Source organism: Pelobates fuscus, chromosome 3 (genome assembly GCF_036172605.1).
Source record: "Pelobates fuscus isolate aPelFus1 chromosome 3, aPelFus1.pri, whole genome shotgun sequence".
Taxonomy (NCBI): domain Eukaryota; kingdom Metazoa; phylum Chordata; class Amphibia; order Anura; family Pelobatidae; genus Pelobates; species Pelobates fuscus.
In genome coordinates, this window is record NC_086319.1 from 106,741,949 (window position 1) to 106,756,925 (window position 14,977).

General features: G+C 37.9%; 1 protein-coding gene across 1 annotated transcript in view; it reads left to right on the forward strand.

Moving 5' to 3' along the window:
* Window positions 1-14,977, forward strand: part of RBM27 (RNA binding motif protein 27) — a 55,459-nt gene that overhangs the window by 16,568 nt on the left and 23,914 nt on the right. Inside the window, exons 6-13 of the mRNA XM_063445248.1 lie at window positions 4,823-5,089; window positions 5,933-6,157; window positions 8,706-8,840; window positions 9,340-9,489; window positions 11,129-11,270; window positions 11,810-11,963; window positions 12,168-12,395; window positions 13,382-13,522. Coding sequence (XP_063301318.1) covers window positions 4,823-5,089; window positions 5,933-6,157; window positions 8,706-8,840; window positions 9,340-9,489; window positions 11,129-11,270; window positions 11,810-11,963; window positions 12,168-12,395; window positions 13,382-13,522 — 1,442 coding nt within the window. The remainder of the gene's footprint in view (window positions 1-4,822; window positions 5,090-5,932; window positions 6,158-8,705; window positions 8,841-9,339; window positions 9,490-11,128; window positions 11,271-11,809; window positions 11,964-12,167; window positions 12,396-13,381; window positions 13,523-14,977) is intronic.

Below are 14,977 nucleotides of genomic sequence, written 5' to 3' on the forward strand. Positions count from 1 at the left end.
AAAGTTAAAGAGGAATTAAAACAATAGTGTTATACAATATCCTCTATCTGGAGTCTTGTCTTTGCACGTGCACTTAATTAGTCTACTGCATCATCATTCTGGAGAGCTCCTACACCTTTTGAGCAGCATGCACATTTCAACTCCCACATTCCCTGAGCAGTATGTGCATTTTAAGGGCACATGCTATGCACCAAAACATCTTTTACTTTGATGGTGGTTTTGGTCCATTGATGTAAAAATCACAGATTTTATCCTACCATGTTAAAGACAGAACTGTAAATTTAATGTCTTCCAATCTGATGCTTCTCATTGTTTTCTGACAGACTGTGGCAAGCGAGCACATGCTCCGTATATCCACAATATATTTATAAAATAATAATGTTTCTTTAATGGGTTACTCCAATTAAAAAAAAAAAACTATTTTAAGAAAACATGGTTTTCTGTTTAGAGTAACCCATCCCACCTCCAAAAAAAATTAATCCTAACCTTCCTTGCCAAGGCCAAATTCTTCCTCCACTCCATCTTCTCTGCGGACTTCCCATCGCTGGTGGATGCATATCCCTTAAGTATACGTTTTGCTAGAGAAATTACTACAGCAATATAGAGTCTAAATCAGTGGTACTCAACATTTTTGTGTGTGGGACCCTCTTTTCAGTCTAAAAGAAGGGGTTCTACAGGTAAACGCTTTAGAAACATCAGATTACAGGGACCAAAAACCCAAGTAGAAATGTAAAACCCCAAGGGCAGAGTACAGAATATTTGATAGTCCTAACCTCAACATCTGAGGAAAAGGATTGAGGGGTGATTATTTCTGATGACTTAAAGGTAGGCAGACAATGTAATAGAGCAGCAGGAAATGCTAGCAGAATGCTTGGTTGTGTAGGGAGAGGTATTAGTAGAAAGAGGGAAGTGCTCATGCCATTGTACAGGACACTGGTGAGACCTCACTTGGAGTATCGTATGCAGTACTGGAGACCGTATCTCCAGAAGGATATTGATACCTTAGAGAGAGTTCAAAGAAGGGCTACTAAACTGGTTCATGGATTGCAGGATAAAACTTACAAGGAAAGATTAAAGGAACTTAAAGGACCACTAGAGGCTTAATGAAGTGGTCTGGGTGCCAGGTCCATCTAGGTTTAACCCTTTTTTCTATATGTTTATAATAGGGTTAATCCAGCCTCTAGTGGCTGTCTCACTGACAGCTGCTAGAGGCGCTTCCGCGCTTCTCACCGTGATTTTCAGTGGGAAGACGCCAGGGTCCATCGGAAAGCCTTGTGAATGCTTTCCTATGGACTGGCTGAGCTCGGCTCGTGCCGCGCATGCGCATTCAGCCGAGGGGGGAGGAGGAGGAGAGTTCCCCGCCCGGCGCTGGAAAAAGAGGTAAATTTAACCCCTTCCACCACCTAGAGCCCAGTGGGAGGGGGGCTCTCAGGGTGGGGGCACCCTCAGGGCACTATAGTGCCAGGAAAACGAGTGTTTTCCTGGCACTATAGTGGTCCTTCAACATGAATAGCTTGGAGGAAAGACGAGACAGGGGGATATGATAGAAACATTAAAATAAATAAAGGGAATAAACACAGTAAAGAAGGAGACTTTATATTTAAAAGAAGAAAAACTACCACAATAAGATGACCGTCTTAATTTAGTCATGCAAAGGTTTAAAAATATCAGGAAGTATTACTTTACTGAGAGGGTAGTGGATGCATGGAATAGCCTTCCAGCTGAAGTGGTAGAGGTTAAAGGAACTATAGTCACCTAAATTACTTTAGCTAAATAAAGCAGTTTTAGTGTATAGATCATTCCCCTGCAATTTCACTGCTCAATTCAGTGTCATTTAGGAGTTAAATCACTTTGTTTCTGTTTATGCAGCCCTAGCCACACCTTCTCTGGCTATGATTGACAGAGCCTGCATGAAAAAAAAACTGGTTTCACTTTCAAACCGATGTAATTTACCTTAAATAATTATATCTCAATCTCTAAATTGAACTTTAATCACATACAGGAGGCTCTTGCAGGGTCTAGCAAGCTATTAACATAACAGGGGATAAGAAACTTGCAATAAAGAGCCTAAATAGGGCTCTCTTTACAGGAAGTGTTTATGGAAGGCTGTGCAAGTCACATGCAGGGAGGTGTGACTGGGGTTCATAAACAAAGGGATTTAACTCCTAAATGGCAGAGAATTGAGCAGTGAGGCTGCAGGGGCATGTTCTATACACCAAAACTGCTTCATTAAGCTAAAGTTGTTCAGGTGACTATAGTGTCTCTTTAACACAGTAAAGGAGTTTAAGCATGCGTGGAATAGATGTAAGGCTATCCTAACTATAAGATAAGACCAGGGACTAATGAGTATTTAGAAAATTGGGCAGACTAGATGTGCCGAATGGTTCTTATCTGCCTTCACATTCTGTGCTTCTATATAATGCCAAATCTTATGTCCCTTTTATATTTTACAAAATATAAATTCAAAACAAATCCAACTTTATTTGGATAAAACAGTGTAGTGAAAATATTATTTAAAGGAAATCTATAGTCACCTAGACCACATCATTTGAATGAAGTGGTATGGGTGAAGGGGCCGTGTCCTTTTAACCCAGATTTCTAGAAACTGCAATGTTTACACTGCAGGATTAAGTCCAATTATAGTGGCTATCAGTATGACAGCCACTCAATGCGCTGGCGCTGCAGTGACACAATAAACCTTGATAACATGATGGAGAATCTCCTATAGGAAAGCGTTGATTAATTCCTTTGCCATGTGGAAGCCTTTATGCACATGATGTCACTGATGCACCTCTATAACAAGCATTAGATTGGAGTGTCATGGAGGAGGCCATGCCTCCTCTGTGACATTGTGGGAGTACAGGTTTGTGTTCCTTTAAGCAGTTTCCCAAAACTTGGGAAGCATAATTGAAATGTGGCTTTATTTTGACATGTACTCCGTGTTAACCAAGATTGAATTGTAAAAGCAAATATAAACTTCAGAACAAGGTGGAACAGATGTTGGGAACTCAGTGTGTCAAAGAATGTTTTAGGTTTAGAATTTACAATGCTGTTCAGTCTTTCTGACCTTTGAGGATTTGATTGCTACTGAATCATTACCTTATGGTAATGGGTGTTTACCTCTAGACTGTAAGCTCGTTTGAGTAGGGCCTCTTATCTACCTATTGTTTCTGTGTCACTGTGTAATGGTCTCATTTATTTGTAAAATCCACCCCTCCCCCCCACCCCCCCTTTCATCATGATGTAAAGCGCTGCAGAATTAGTTGGCGCTATATAAATACCAATAATAATTTAATAACCAGGTTTGTGATTTATAATGTTCGTAGCATGTAATAGAAGTGGCTACATTTTAATGAGCAGTAGTTCATTTTGCAACAGTTTGTGAGCTAAGCTGGCTGAGAATCATGAGAAGTGTAGTCCAAAAACCCGGGGCAGCCAAGGTAAGCCATAATTGTCCCAAAATTTTTATGTGCTACCCTCTGGCTCAAGTGAATTCTAGTACGGTTTTCAGCAAATAACTAGTGTTGGTCTTGTTATAAGAGTTTATTTTTGTACAGTGCACCCTAATAATCATTTGTATAGTGGACATCATGCAAGTCTGAACGATGTATGACATGAAATTTAGTTCAGGGAAGAAATGTACATATATCTAATAAAGAATATGGAGGGATTATGTGTTTTGAGCAGTTGCATACCTTCAGCGCAGAGGTTCAGCTAAGGGAGTTTTTTTCCAAATATAACCTCGTTTATCTAATGTATTCACTTGTGTATTCCTGTGAGTGTGTATGCGTGTGTCTTGGGGGTGTAGGTGGTTTTATTATTCAGCTACGGTTTAAGAAAGACCATAGTTCTGCCTGTGTGTATTGTCACATGGTGTGGCTGCCTGCTGGTCACTAGCTACTTTCTATAATGGAAGACTGGTATAGCAGCTATGGATGGTCTTATCTGCAGATGACCCAAGTGATCACTTGGAGAAGTAATGTATTTTCTTTTCTTTTGTTTGTTAGCTTTACCTATAAAATGTAGATGTTTGTGTTCAGAATGCATAACATTTATAGTAATCCAAAAATATTTTGCTTATTAAATGCTGCTATTATTGGAATTTATATAGTGCCAACTTATTATGCAGCGCTTTACAATAATATGAAATGGGGAAATATATCAATAAGTGAGGCAATTACATAATGATACGGAAACAATAGGTTAACGAGGACCATGCCCAAACGAGCTTAGTGTTATGGCAGTTTTATTTTTAATTGGTTTATTTTGGTATCAGTTTAAATGGCTGTACAACCTATTCGTTTTGATGGCATGTAAGTGTTTCCACAATATGTGCTTGTGCATGCTATCTTAGATTATCTGAAATGTGTTTATTTTTTTTAATTTTTTTTATTTGTTTATTTTTTCATTTTGGTATATGTATTTCCATTATATAGAACATCGTTAGGTTAGCCTACCCTACTTTAAAAGCATCAAGCCTGCCAGAGGTATTCCCTAAACTTCAAACTGCTGCACATTTAAAATCGGGACGGCAAAATTCAAGCTGAAATAGCTAGCCTAGCTGAATTGAAGGATTATGGCAGAACAGCTGTGTTTGCCTAATTTGTTACACATTGAATCAATAGGTGCATTTTTGTTTTTTCTCGGCATATGCTTAAATCTGGGTTTTTTCTTGTATTCTTGTTCTGTATTTTGTACAGATAAAGTTACCATTGCTTAACTGCAATTCGTTTTTATTTTTTTTACGTAACACATTTCTGAAAAGGTTTATGCTATTTGTTTATAGTTTTTTTTTTTTTTTTTTTTTTTTTGCTATTTGCAGAGCACAGAGAGAGACCCAAGTTTGAATGTGAACGGAGTGATCTGGAGTCTGTTTATACACCATGCTCCTCCCAGTCAGTCACCTGCTCAACTGAGCCACAGTATTCCTCTGGTGGGCAAGCTATCCCCAGCACTGTAACAGTCATCGCACCTGCTCACCACCCAGAAAACACAACAGAGATCTGGTCCAATTACTATAACAACCATAACCTTCCCAACTCGTTTAGCAGAAACCCACCCACTAAACGACGCTGTCGAGATTATGATGGTAAGAAAGACTGTGTAACTCTTCAAGCTCCATGTTTATTATTATACTTGTACTTGTTCTCCATGATTTTAGCTTTGAACAAATGCCTCTTAAGTAACCTTTGTTTCAGGAACTGTATGAGAGAAACTGACATCCATTTAATATTTTCATTTTAATTAAAAACGACAAGTATAATTTACTCGACTGTATAATAGTTCAAGTACTGACAAATGTTAAACATTAAACAATTGAAAGGTTAGTGGTGCTTGTCTTGAGAGCTTGCAGATTGAGATTGTTTAAATAAAATATGTTTCATTTACATAGAATATTTATTGCTATTACCGTATGTATATTACATCAAATGATTGGTAACTGTCTTTATATGCTTTGTTCTTTCTTATAAGCTTTAACATTTTCAGTATCCCTATTCCTTTTTACACCTGCAAAGATATGTTTATTTTAAAATTTTTAATCACCGATAAATCCGACAAGACAGATCTTTTTGATAATTGTATTGTACTTTTAAATACTAATGCATGCAGTGGTGTTTTTTTTTTTTTTTTTTGACACGCGTTAAGACTTTGTCCAAACTATATATCTCGTCGCTTTAAAGCTTGTTAATGTGAAATTACATCAGATTCACGGGTTAGTGATAATATTTAAAGGTGTGGCCTGGGGCCTTCTCAGACTCTCACCCTTTGCTAGTTGTCAAGTAAGTTAACGAGCTAGTCATGAGTGCAAGCCTGTCCAAAAGAATGTATGTTTAATTTGATGGAGTTCTTCTGGGGTGGTTCTGTGGTTTGCAACAGTCCAGATGACCTTGTATTCATATGGCATTTTTTCCCCATTTATCTCTCTCCATAGAGCGAGGGTTTTGCATCCTTGGTGATCTCTGCCAGTATGATCATGGAAATGACCCTCTGGTAGTTGATGATGTGTCCTTACCCAGTATGATTCCTTTCCCCCCTCCCCCTGGACTTCCTCCTCCTGGTATCTTGATGCCCCCCATCCCTGGCCATCACAATATGAGAGTGCCTGTTCCCGGAGTAGTCAATCAGCCTCCTCCATCTGCTGTTCCCCCTACCACAAGTAAGTGAACACTGTAACCATGATCTTAACAACCCCTTCATTTAGTAATCATTTTTGGTTTGGTTTGGTTTGTCTTCTTAGAAAGGACTGTTAATTTAATGTGATCTGCCTTTGTCTTGGCTTGTTTTACTCCACATTGTCTGCCTTTCTGTTTAAGGTTGTAGGAGCTTCACAGTGGTTTAAATTAGAAAAAAAATGTCTTTGTCATTCTGATGCTACTGAAATAAAATTGGCATCTGCACATGTGAATGAAATAATCAGGGCCAGAAAAAAGAAATGCAAAACCTCGACACCAAAATAGACGTGCACTTAACCTCTTTATATTGAGGGATTAGGCTGATGCCATTATATCTTGACATACATGGTATGCTAGTCATTTAGGAGTTAATTTGCTGTAGTCCTTGTGAGAATCAAGATTTTGTGAATGTTAGGCCAGGTTGACTCATATTCTAAAATAGTTTCTTACCTTAAAGGGTCACTCCGGACTTCTAGATTTTTTATTTTTTTTTTTTAACAAAAGAAAGTGAAGATTTCAATATACATTTTCATTCTTCTAAATTACACCCTCAAGCAGCGAACAGGTCCTGTTACTACCTGGTTTGTTTAGCTCACTAGTGCTACATTTAAGAGGCAGCAATTGCACAGAGCTCCTTCATTGCAAAGACTTCACATTGAGCTGCATTGGGAAGTCTGTGATTGGACAGCCACAGAAAGTCTGGACTGTGGAAGAAAGAAGCGAGGGCTTGCGAAGGCATCAGAAACGAGAACTATAGGTTTTTCAAGCTGTTTTTAGTTATAACCCCAATAAAAAAAATATTTAAATGTATGATTTTTATTATTTTTTTAAATTTTGTGTTCCTTTACTAAACATTATATTATAAAATAATAATTTCTGTTTGGGCAGTGGAGTATCCCTTTAATACTATTAAAAGCAAAAACTGGCTGTCTGACAGGAAGTGAGGCGTTTCAGTGAAGTTTTATTAAAGTGCTAATTTTCTCTAGAAACCTAAAGCTGAAGTACTTTATTTATGTGGAGTGTTCCTTTTTAAAGCTGCACGATCACCTTGTTTTTTTTTTTGTTAAAAAAAAAAAAATATATATATATATATATATGTATGTATGTATGTGTATATATATATATATATATAAATAAATGAGACACAGTAAGGATTAAATAGTCCTATGTATGTGCTGTTATTTGGCAAAATATGGTAAAGAGGGGGTGCTTCATGCAACCCCCACTGCCATAAATTGTAATTTCTACTCAACCTCCAGGTAAGTATATATTCCCTCTATACCAGGCTTTTAACATCGAAGTGGCATGTTGCCTTAAGGGTGGGGGTTCCTTGCAAAAAAAAAAAGAAAAGCTAAGACCCCACAAGTGACCGTGTGTTTGCTTTAATATGGGTTCATGTCGTTTTCAGTGTTTAACTTCAAGTGGCATACTAAGAAACATAATCGGTACAACTTCATGTAGTAGTTATATTGTTTTGCAACTCTTTGGTGTTGTGTCAAACCATCTAGGGATAGCTTGGCAAAACAATTAGGCTTTTAGCATTGCTCATAGAATGCCCTCTCCTCTGCCACATTGATACTTTTGGACTTAAAGGGATTTTCCCTATTCAATGTAACATTTCATAGGTAATGTATTAAAAAGTGGGGGTGGGGGGGGGGTGAGGTAATCAGAAGCATCTCATTTTAGTCTGTAGGGGGTGAAATTATTTTAAAATACACTGATCAGCAGTGGATTATAGGAGAATAATCCCCAGAAAATTCGTCCCAATCTTTTGGAACTGCTCTTTAAACTGATGGCAGCCATACTGTGGCTGCTCTCAGTCTATACAAAGCCGGTTCACTTTTTTTAATTTTTTTTTTTTTTTTTTTTAACCAGGCCGCGTATCTGTCACATGAGCTGCAGACGGTGCTTGTGTTTATACTTCTGCTCTGTCTTGAGAGGGGAGAGGGATCCTTCCATATTGTGAATGTGGACTGTGCACAACACACAAAAGGGACAAATTATTTGAAACTGAAACAGTGTTTCAAACAGATCGATAGCCCTGGTAGACAGTCTTATATTGACAGCGATTTTAACATATTTCTGCCACTAGAGTCCATCCACATATATTATTGGGCTCTGGTTGTGCTAAACATTATGCACTTTGCCATCGTTCAAAGTGCTTATGGTGCTTAGACTAACTCCTTAACACTACCCTATTATCAATGTAAAGGCTGAGAGTGCCTGTGGTCGGTTCTGCAAGTGGAGGAGCTGCCCAAAAGCGGAGTACTCTAGTGTGGTAAGACCGTAAAATTAGGTGATACGGTCAGAGAGAGACTTAAGAGCACATTTGAGGTCAGGAGATTGACCCATAGATCCTTCTTTTTTTGATATATATATATATATATTTTTTTTTTTTGTAAATCAGTGGCTTTTTGGGAATCCGCAAATAATTGTGAAATGGTATAAGACTGCATGTGATCTTTAAATTTTTTTCCTGTCAAAAATTATTTGCAATGGAATAAAATGTGTGTTCTGTTTCCCAACATGCAGGGTTACCATTAGCACATACAAACTTGCTGAATAACCGTGAACAGCAAGGAGCAAACACTGTACCAAGCCTTGCACCAATCGGAGGGTTGCCTCCTCCCTTACCCCCTCAGAACTTACTGTACTCTGTATCAGAACGTAAGTATACCTAATGTATACGATGATGCCGTTAAATGGTTGTAGTACATAAAAACATGCACAAATTTTGGCTTGCGTAAAACAAAAATTAAAAAATGTGCTGTTGCAATCATAAACCTGTTCAGTTTTTCTGTCACACAATATTTAGCCCCATTATAGATGCATAATTTGAACAAACCAATATTATTATTTAGACAGTTTTTGCCAACTAAAATAAAGTAATTTAAATATAAGCATATAACTATTTTTTTGCATAATGTTATGTGTCAAGACTTTTGGAGGTGTTAGAAATACCAAGAATGTTTTGCACTATATAGTAACTTCATTTTGTGCATTTGTTATATGTAGAAGAGCTTATATGATAAACTTCATTATTCTTGTATGGTAAAATATTTGGCATCTCTTCTGTGTAAACCTGTGCAATGCAGAACAAACTGCCGATGCTCTTGCTTTGCTTGGATTAGTGATCTGGCAGTGTTTTCTCTCTTTCCCAATATAGATACATATGAGCCCGATGGCTATAATCCTGAAGCCCCTAGTCTTACAAACACAGGTAGAACGGCTTACCGACAGTTCTTTACGCGGACACAAACACAGAGGCCTAACTTGATTGGATTAACATCTGGTGACATGGATACAACGCCAAGAGGTGAGTTGATTGTCAAAAGTTAGCATTATATGTTGTCTGTTTGTTTCATTAAGAACTTCCTTAAAGGAACACTAAAATAAAAGGGAAAAATACTTTCGCCTCCCTCTCTCTCCCACCCCCCCACCTCCCCCAAGTTGAGTCTAACTCCTCTGTGCTGCCATCTGCTCCCCATCATGCTGCATAACCCAGCAGGTGTCACTTGCTTGGTTTCTCATCCAATACTTCTTAAAGAGAAGAGCATGCTCAGTGCTCTTCCAATCAAATGCCTATGCTTCTCATAGGGAAGCATTAAAACGTTTAGATTGCAGGGATAGAGAGACATGGACACTGCTCTCAGACTGGTCTCACTCATAAGGGTTCCACTAAGACAATTGTTTTAGCTTCTCATAAGATTTATTTGCAAGTGTTAAAGGTCCCACATCTATTGTTTTAATTTGACTTTAAGACTATATAAACAAGTAAACATTTAAAACCTAATACCTAGTACCTAATAGTTTTACACTCGATAATACATCTGCCAGTAGGTGGGTATTTTCTGGTATATTTTTTCAATGTTAATCCCATCTCCGATTATTCACAAATAGCACGTTAATGGCACACACAGGTTTTGGCTTAACATCTTTCTAAAGGTGCATACCACTGGAGGAAAATACTGCTACCATCAGGATTTTCCTTTTAAAAAGGAACGTTTTCAACATGGTTTCATTTAAGATAACCCAATGGTGTTTCAGAACTGACACCCATAATAATATAAGCTATGTATTGAGGATACAAGATGAAATGGGTACAATGACAAACTGAAGTACACAAAATGCAACGGTAACAATTAACTGACTTCTCTTTTATAAATTACCTTATGCATGCGTCTTGTTCTGATATTCAATATCATATAGATATCTCTTGACACCTCTAATAGAAATAAAGTCTGTTCAGTTGCATAGAATTTGAGGTTTAACAGCATCATGTCCTAATAGACCCTAATTGTCCATAGTGTGCATCTGTAGTGTTGTGGACATATCTTTCAATGAAACTTCACTTTTGATACATGATTGTTTTGTAGACTTTCATGTTATTGCACAGCTAATCTAAAACCAAAAGTATTAATATGTACATGACACAAAAAAAGCACATTTTGCCATAAACACTCCTCTAAAGGCTCTCAGATTAGCAGCCACTAGAGGTGTACACTCTCAACAATTTTAAAAGCACTGGCTTCAATGCTTTATTGATAAGCATCTGATTTTACTTGAGAGGAGGAGGTGCTGGGTTAACAGGGAGTTTTAATTGTGCTTTTTTGTTTTTAATGGTCATATCTAAATGTGTCCAGAAACACATTAAGATCAATAATATATTTATTATTTATTTCATTGTTCCTTTTATGTCCCTTGGTAATTCCACAAAACATGTATCACCCCTCCCAAGTTTATTTTGTTCTCTGTTACAGGAAATTCTCTTTAAGCTAAGGCTAAAATAAGACATTGGTTTTAATGCAGTCCTCCAGTATATAAGTTTCCAGCATCACATTGTTCCGTTAGCCTAAATATGATGGCAAGATCGCTTCACATTGTTCCTAAAGCCTCTTGAAATGACTGCTAATATCACATTCCTGTTGCTTAAATATTTTTCTTTCTTTTTTTAGCTGCTAATATTATCATTCAAACAGAACCTCCTCTACCTGTTCCTGTGAATAGCAACGTCAACAGAGTTGTCGTAGAACCTGACCGCAAACGGCCTCTAGGAACTATTGATGGTCCGTTTGCAAAGAAAGCTTGGATAGACAAGTAAGGACATTGGTAGAGTCAAAAGGCCATACATTTTTTTTTTTTTATGGTATTTGACCTTTTCAGCCTTGTAGGCTCTATCATTACTGAGGAATCTTTAGTTTGTCATTAAGTATATAAATGTCTTCAGAAGCCTAAAAAAATCCCACTATTCACTGAGACAACATGTATGTAAGGCAACACAATTTCAGTCGCAGAATGCATTAAGGTTTTGAACAGTGTGACCTCACCAGCTATGCAGTACATAATTTAAAGATGGTCTGCCCATTGAGATTAAAGGCAAATTATATTATATATATATATATATATATATATATATATATATATATATATATAAAATGCAGTATATAGCCACCCTTCCCACTTTTTTGTCTGAATAGTCTTGGTTCTTGTCCCGGTGTCCCTCTTTACCTGAACAGCAACCTATGCACCAACAAAACAATAACAGATTCTGTTTTATTTTTTAAAGCAGAATCTATTCTATATCTAGAATTGTGTATGTATAACATAAATACAACATGTATTTTTCTGATTTCCAGACAAGGAAACAACAACCATAACAAACTAGGATTTATGAAAAAGATTCTATATACGAATACCAAACTTGAAGTCCGTAAAATCCCTCAGGACCTAAACAACATTACCAAGTTAAATGAGCACTTTAGCAAATTTGGTACCATTGTTAATATACAGGTGGGTAATATGTTGTTGATTTTCTGTTTAGTGTGTGCGCCCTTCGTGCAAACATGATAGAATTAATTTGAGTATTTTTGCAGTAGTGAGGAGTTGCTCACTATTGTGTCCAATTTAACATGGCATCCATGTGGCATGTTTATATATTTGATTCTAAAATCGTGGTGATCACAAAGCTATTTTTCTTTTTTTATATATTTTAAGGTTGCTTTCCAAGGAGACCCTGAAGGTGCTCTCATCCAGTACTTAACCAATGAAGAAGCGAGGAGAGCAATATCTAGCACTGAAGCGGTGTTAAATAACCGGTTTATTAGGGTGCTCTGGCATAGGGAAAATAATGATCAGCAACCTTCTCAGCAGCAACAGCACATGACTCATCATACAGCACAAACCGTCCCATCATCTCTGACAGCTGCTGGACACATGCCAAAGGTAAAAAAAAAAAAAAAAATCTGTGTTTATCAGTTATTTCTGGGCTCAAAATGTTAAGTCCCTACACTTCTAGCTAGACCTAAAAGTGACTTGCTAATGAAAATCTTCTCTTGCAATGTGACCACTGGGGATGAACAGGTCAGGAGTATCTGCAGACAATTAGCACCCAAATGATTTGAATGGCATTGTGAAATTCCTAGCATATTTGTATTAGTATTTACGATTTGCCAATGGCATAGCAACAGAGGCCAAGGAAGTGTTTAAATTAAAATGGAAATCCTTTTTATGTGGAATGTGTATTGGGAGAAATAAAACCAGGAGCAGGGGGAATTAAAGGTCTAGAGCAGCTTGCATAGTCTGAAACCTATGCTGCACTGAGCTAGTGTTAAAAGGCATTTGAGGAAACAAGTGTCTTGCTTGAAGGCGTCAGCACAGATACAGTACACCGTAACAATGAGGTGCTTTTTCAGTGCAACAAAATGTAACAAATGGTTTTGACGGGATTGAAAACCAGATGGCGGGGTCTATTAATGTAAATTGTTTATAAAGAGCAATTTGGGGGGCAATCTTTAGGAGTTGGTCAGTCGCTATGGAAACCAGTGGGATGCTGCTTATGCAGTTTTGCCTCAGAGTTGCAATCTTCAATGTGTGTTTCATTCAGTCTGATGAAAACTGCCCCCACATTCAGTTGAGATGTATTTTGTTGTAGACATATTCTTAGCACTGTGACTGTTTATGCCCCTTGCATAGCTTGTGGTACAACGTGGCCACACAGTCACTGTTCTGTGAAGCAGTTGGTGCAAAGGTCTTGCTTTTAACTTCAATCAGGAAAATAAACACTGACACCTAAAAAAGAAATTGATCAGTCACCTTGTATTACTACCAAAAAGCATATCAGAAGGCACCTGTTGCAAATCATTACCATTCTAAGCAACTGTGTGAGCAGGGAGACAAAATAAATGTAACTTTATTCTTTAAATGTACAGGTGATGTCCAAACCTCCCAACCAGGGTTCCTATTCCCTGAACAAATTACCTATTAAAAATCGTCTTGGATCAACAGCAAACAACCAGCCTGACACAACATATCTGGCAACAAACCAAACCAGCTCAGGGGAGGAATCTCAGGTACGATATTTCTGCTGCTTCTACAAAAGTTATATTGTAAAAGTGGAGGGATTGGCATGCACACATTCAGTTGTTTTTTACAGCATCGTGCTACATAACCCACTTTATTAAATCACCATTACATATTAGCTGAATGATGATTATGGTGAAGTTAAAGGACCACTCTAGGCACCCAGACCACTTCAGCTTAATGTGGGGGCACCCTCAGGGCACTCTAGTGCCAGGAAAACGAGTATGCTTTCCTGGCACTAGAGTGGTCCTTTAACCATGCCTTACTATGTAATACAGACCCTGCAATCTGCACTGAGTGTGGGATGTTCACAATGTGTGCTTTTTTTTTTTTTCTACAAAGATTGAATGAGTCCAAGCACCATAACAACTTTGCACGATTGTTAAAGTTTATGGTACGTAGAGTAACATAAGCCAGTTCCAGGCTCTGAGAGTGACTTATAAATGCAGCAATTTGTAGAAATCTATCCATCCTCTCTCTAGCAATTTTGTGCATACTGCAGCCACAAGTTAGACTGAGCTCTGCCTAAGAGAGCTGAGCCACAGAATTTGTATACCCAGTTGCCAACTGTGATCATTCCTGCACACCGCTTAGTACCCTAAATTGTGAACCAGGCTGCATGTGGAGCCTGTCCTGAAGAATACAATATTAAACCCATAAACCTTTGCAATAGAGATGGTTGGTGGGATTATCTATCTATCCAGAATGAGTTTTTGGTTGGTAAGCCTTCCTTCTATAAACTTTTGCTATGCATGTGTTCATAGCAATATAATTTGAAAGTGTTGTTTTTTTGTTGTTGTTTAGGAACACTCTTTCATTATACACAAGTACATTTATGTAGAATGTTATTTTAGAGTTTACATTTTCCTTTTTCATTGAGCAAAAAAAAAAATAAGTAGGGAGACTCCAAAGTGTAAAACAAATGATGTATTTTTAGTTAGGAAGTCATACCAGTATAAAATGTGAAAATAAATTGCATAATCTATTCCCTAATGATCCAACCATGGACCCCAATTCTTGGATAAGTTTGTGTTCTAAACAGCAGCGTTTGGTGTATACCGTGATATATAGTTCAGGCTGATGAGCAAAACTGCCATTATCACACGGGGGGGGGGGGGGGGGGGCATTGCCGAGGATCAAGTATACAATTTTGGCTGTTAACACAAAGTGAAAGGCTACTGATAAGAGATTGAAGAATTACCGTATATACTCGAGTATAAGCCGAGTTTTTCAGCCCATTTTTTGGGCTGAAAAACCCCAACTCGGCTTATACTCGAGTCATAGTCTGTATTATGGCAATTTGCATTGCCATAATACAGACCGGGGGGAGAGGGATGCTGGCAGAGCTGTACTTACCTTTCCTGCAGCTCCTGTCAGCTCTCTCCTCCTCTGCGCCGTCCGTTCAGCACCTCGGTCAGCTCCCAGTGTAAATCTCGCGAGAGCCG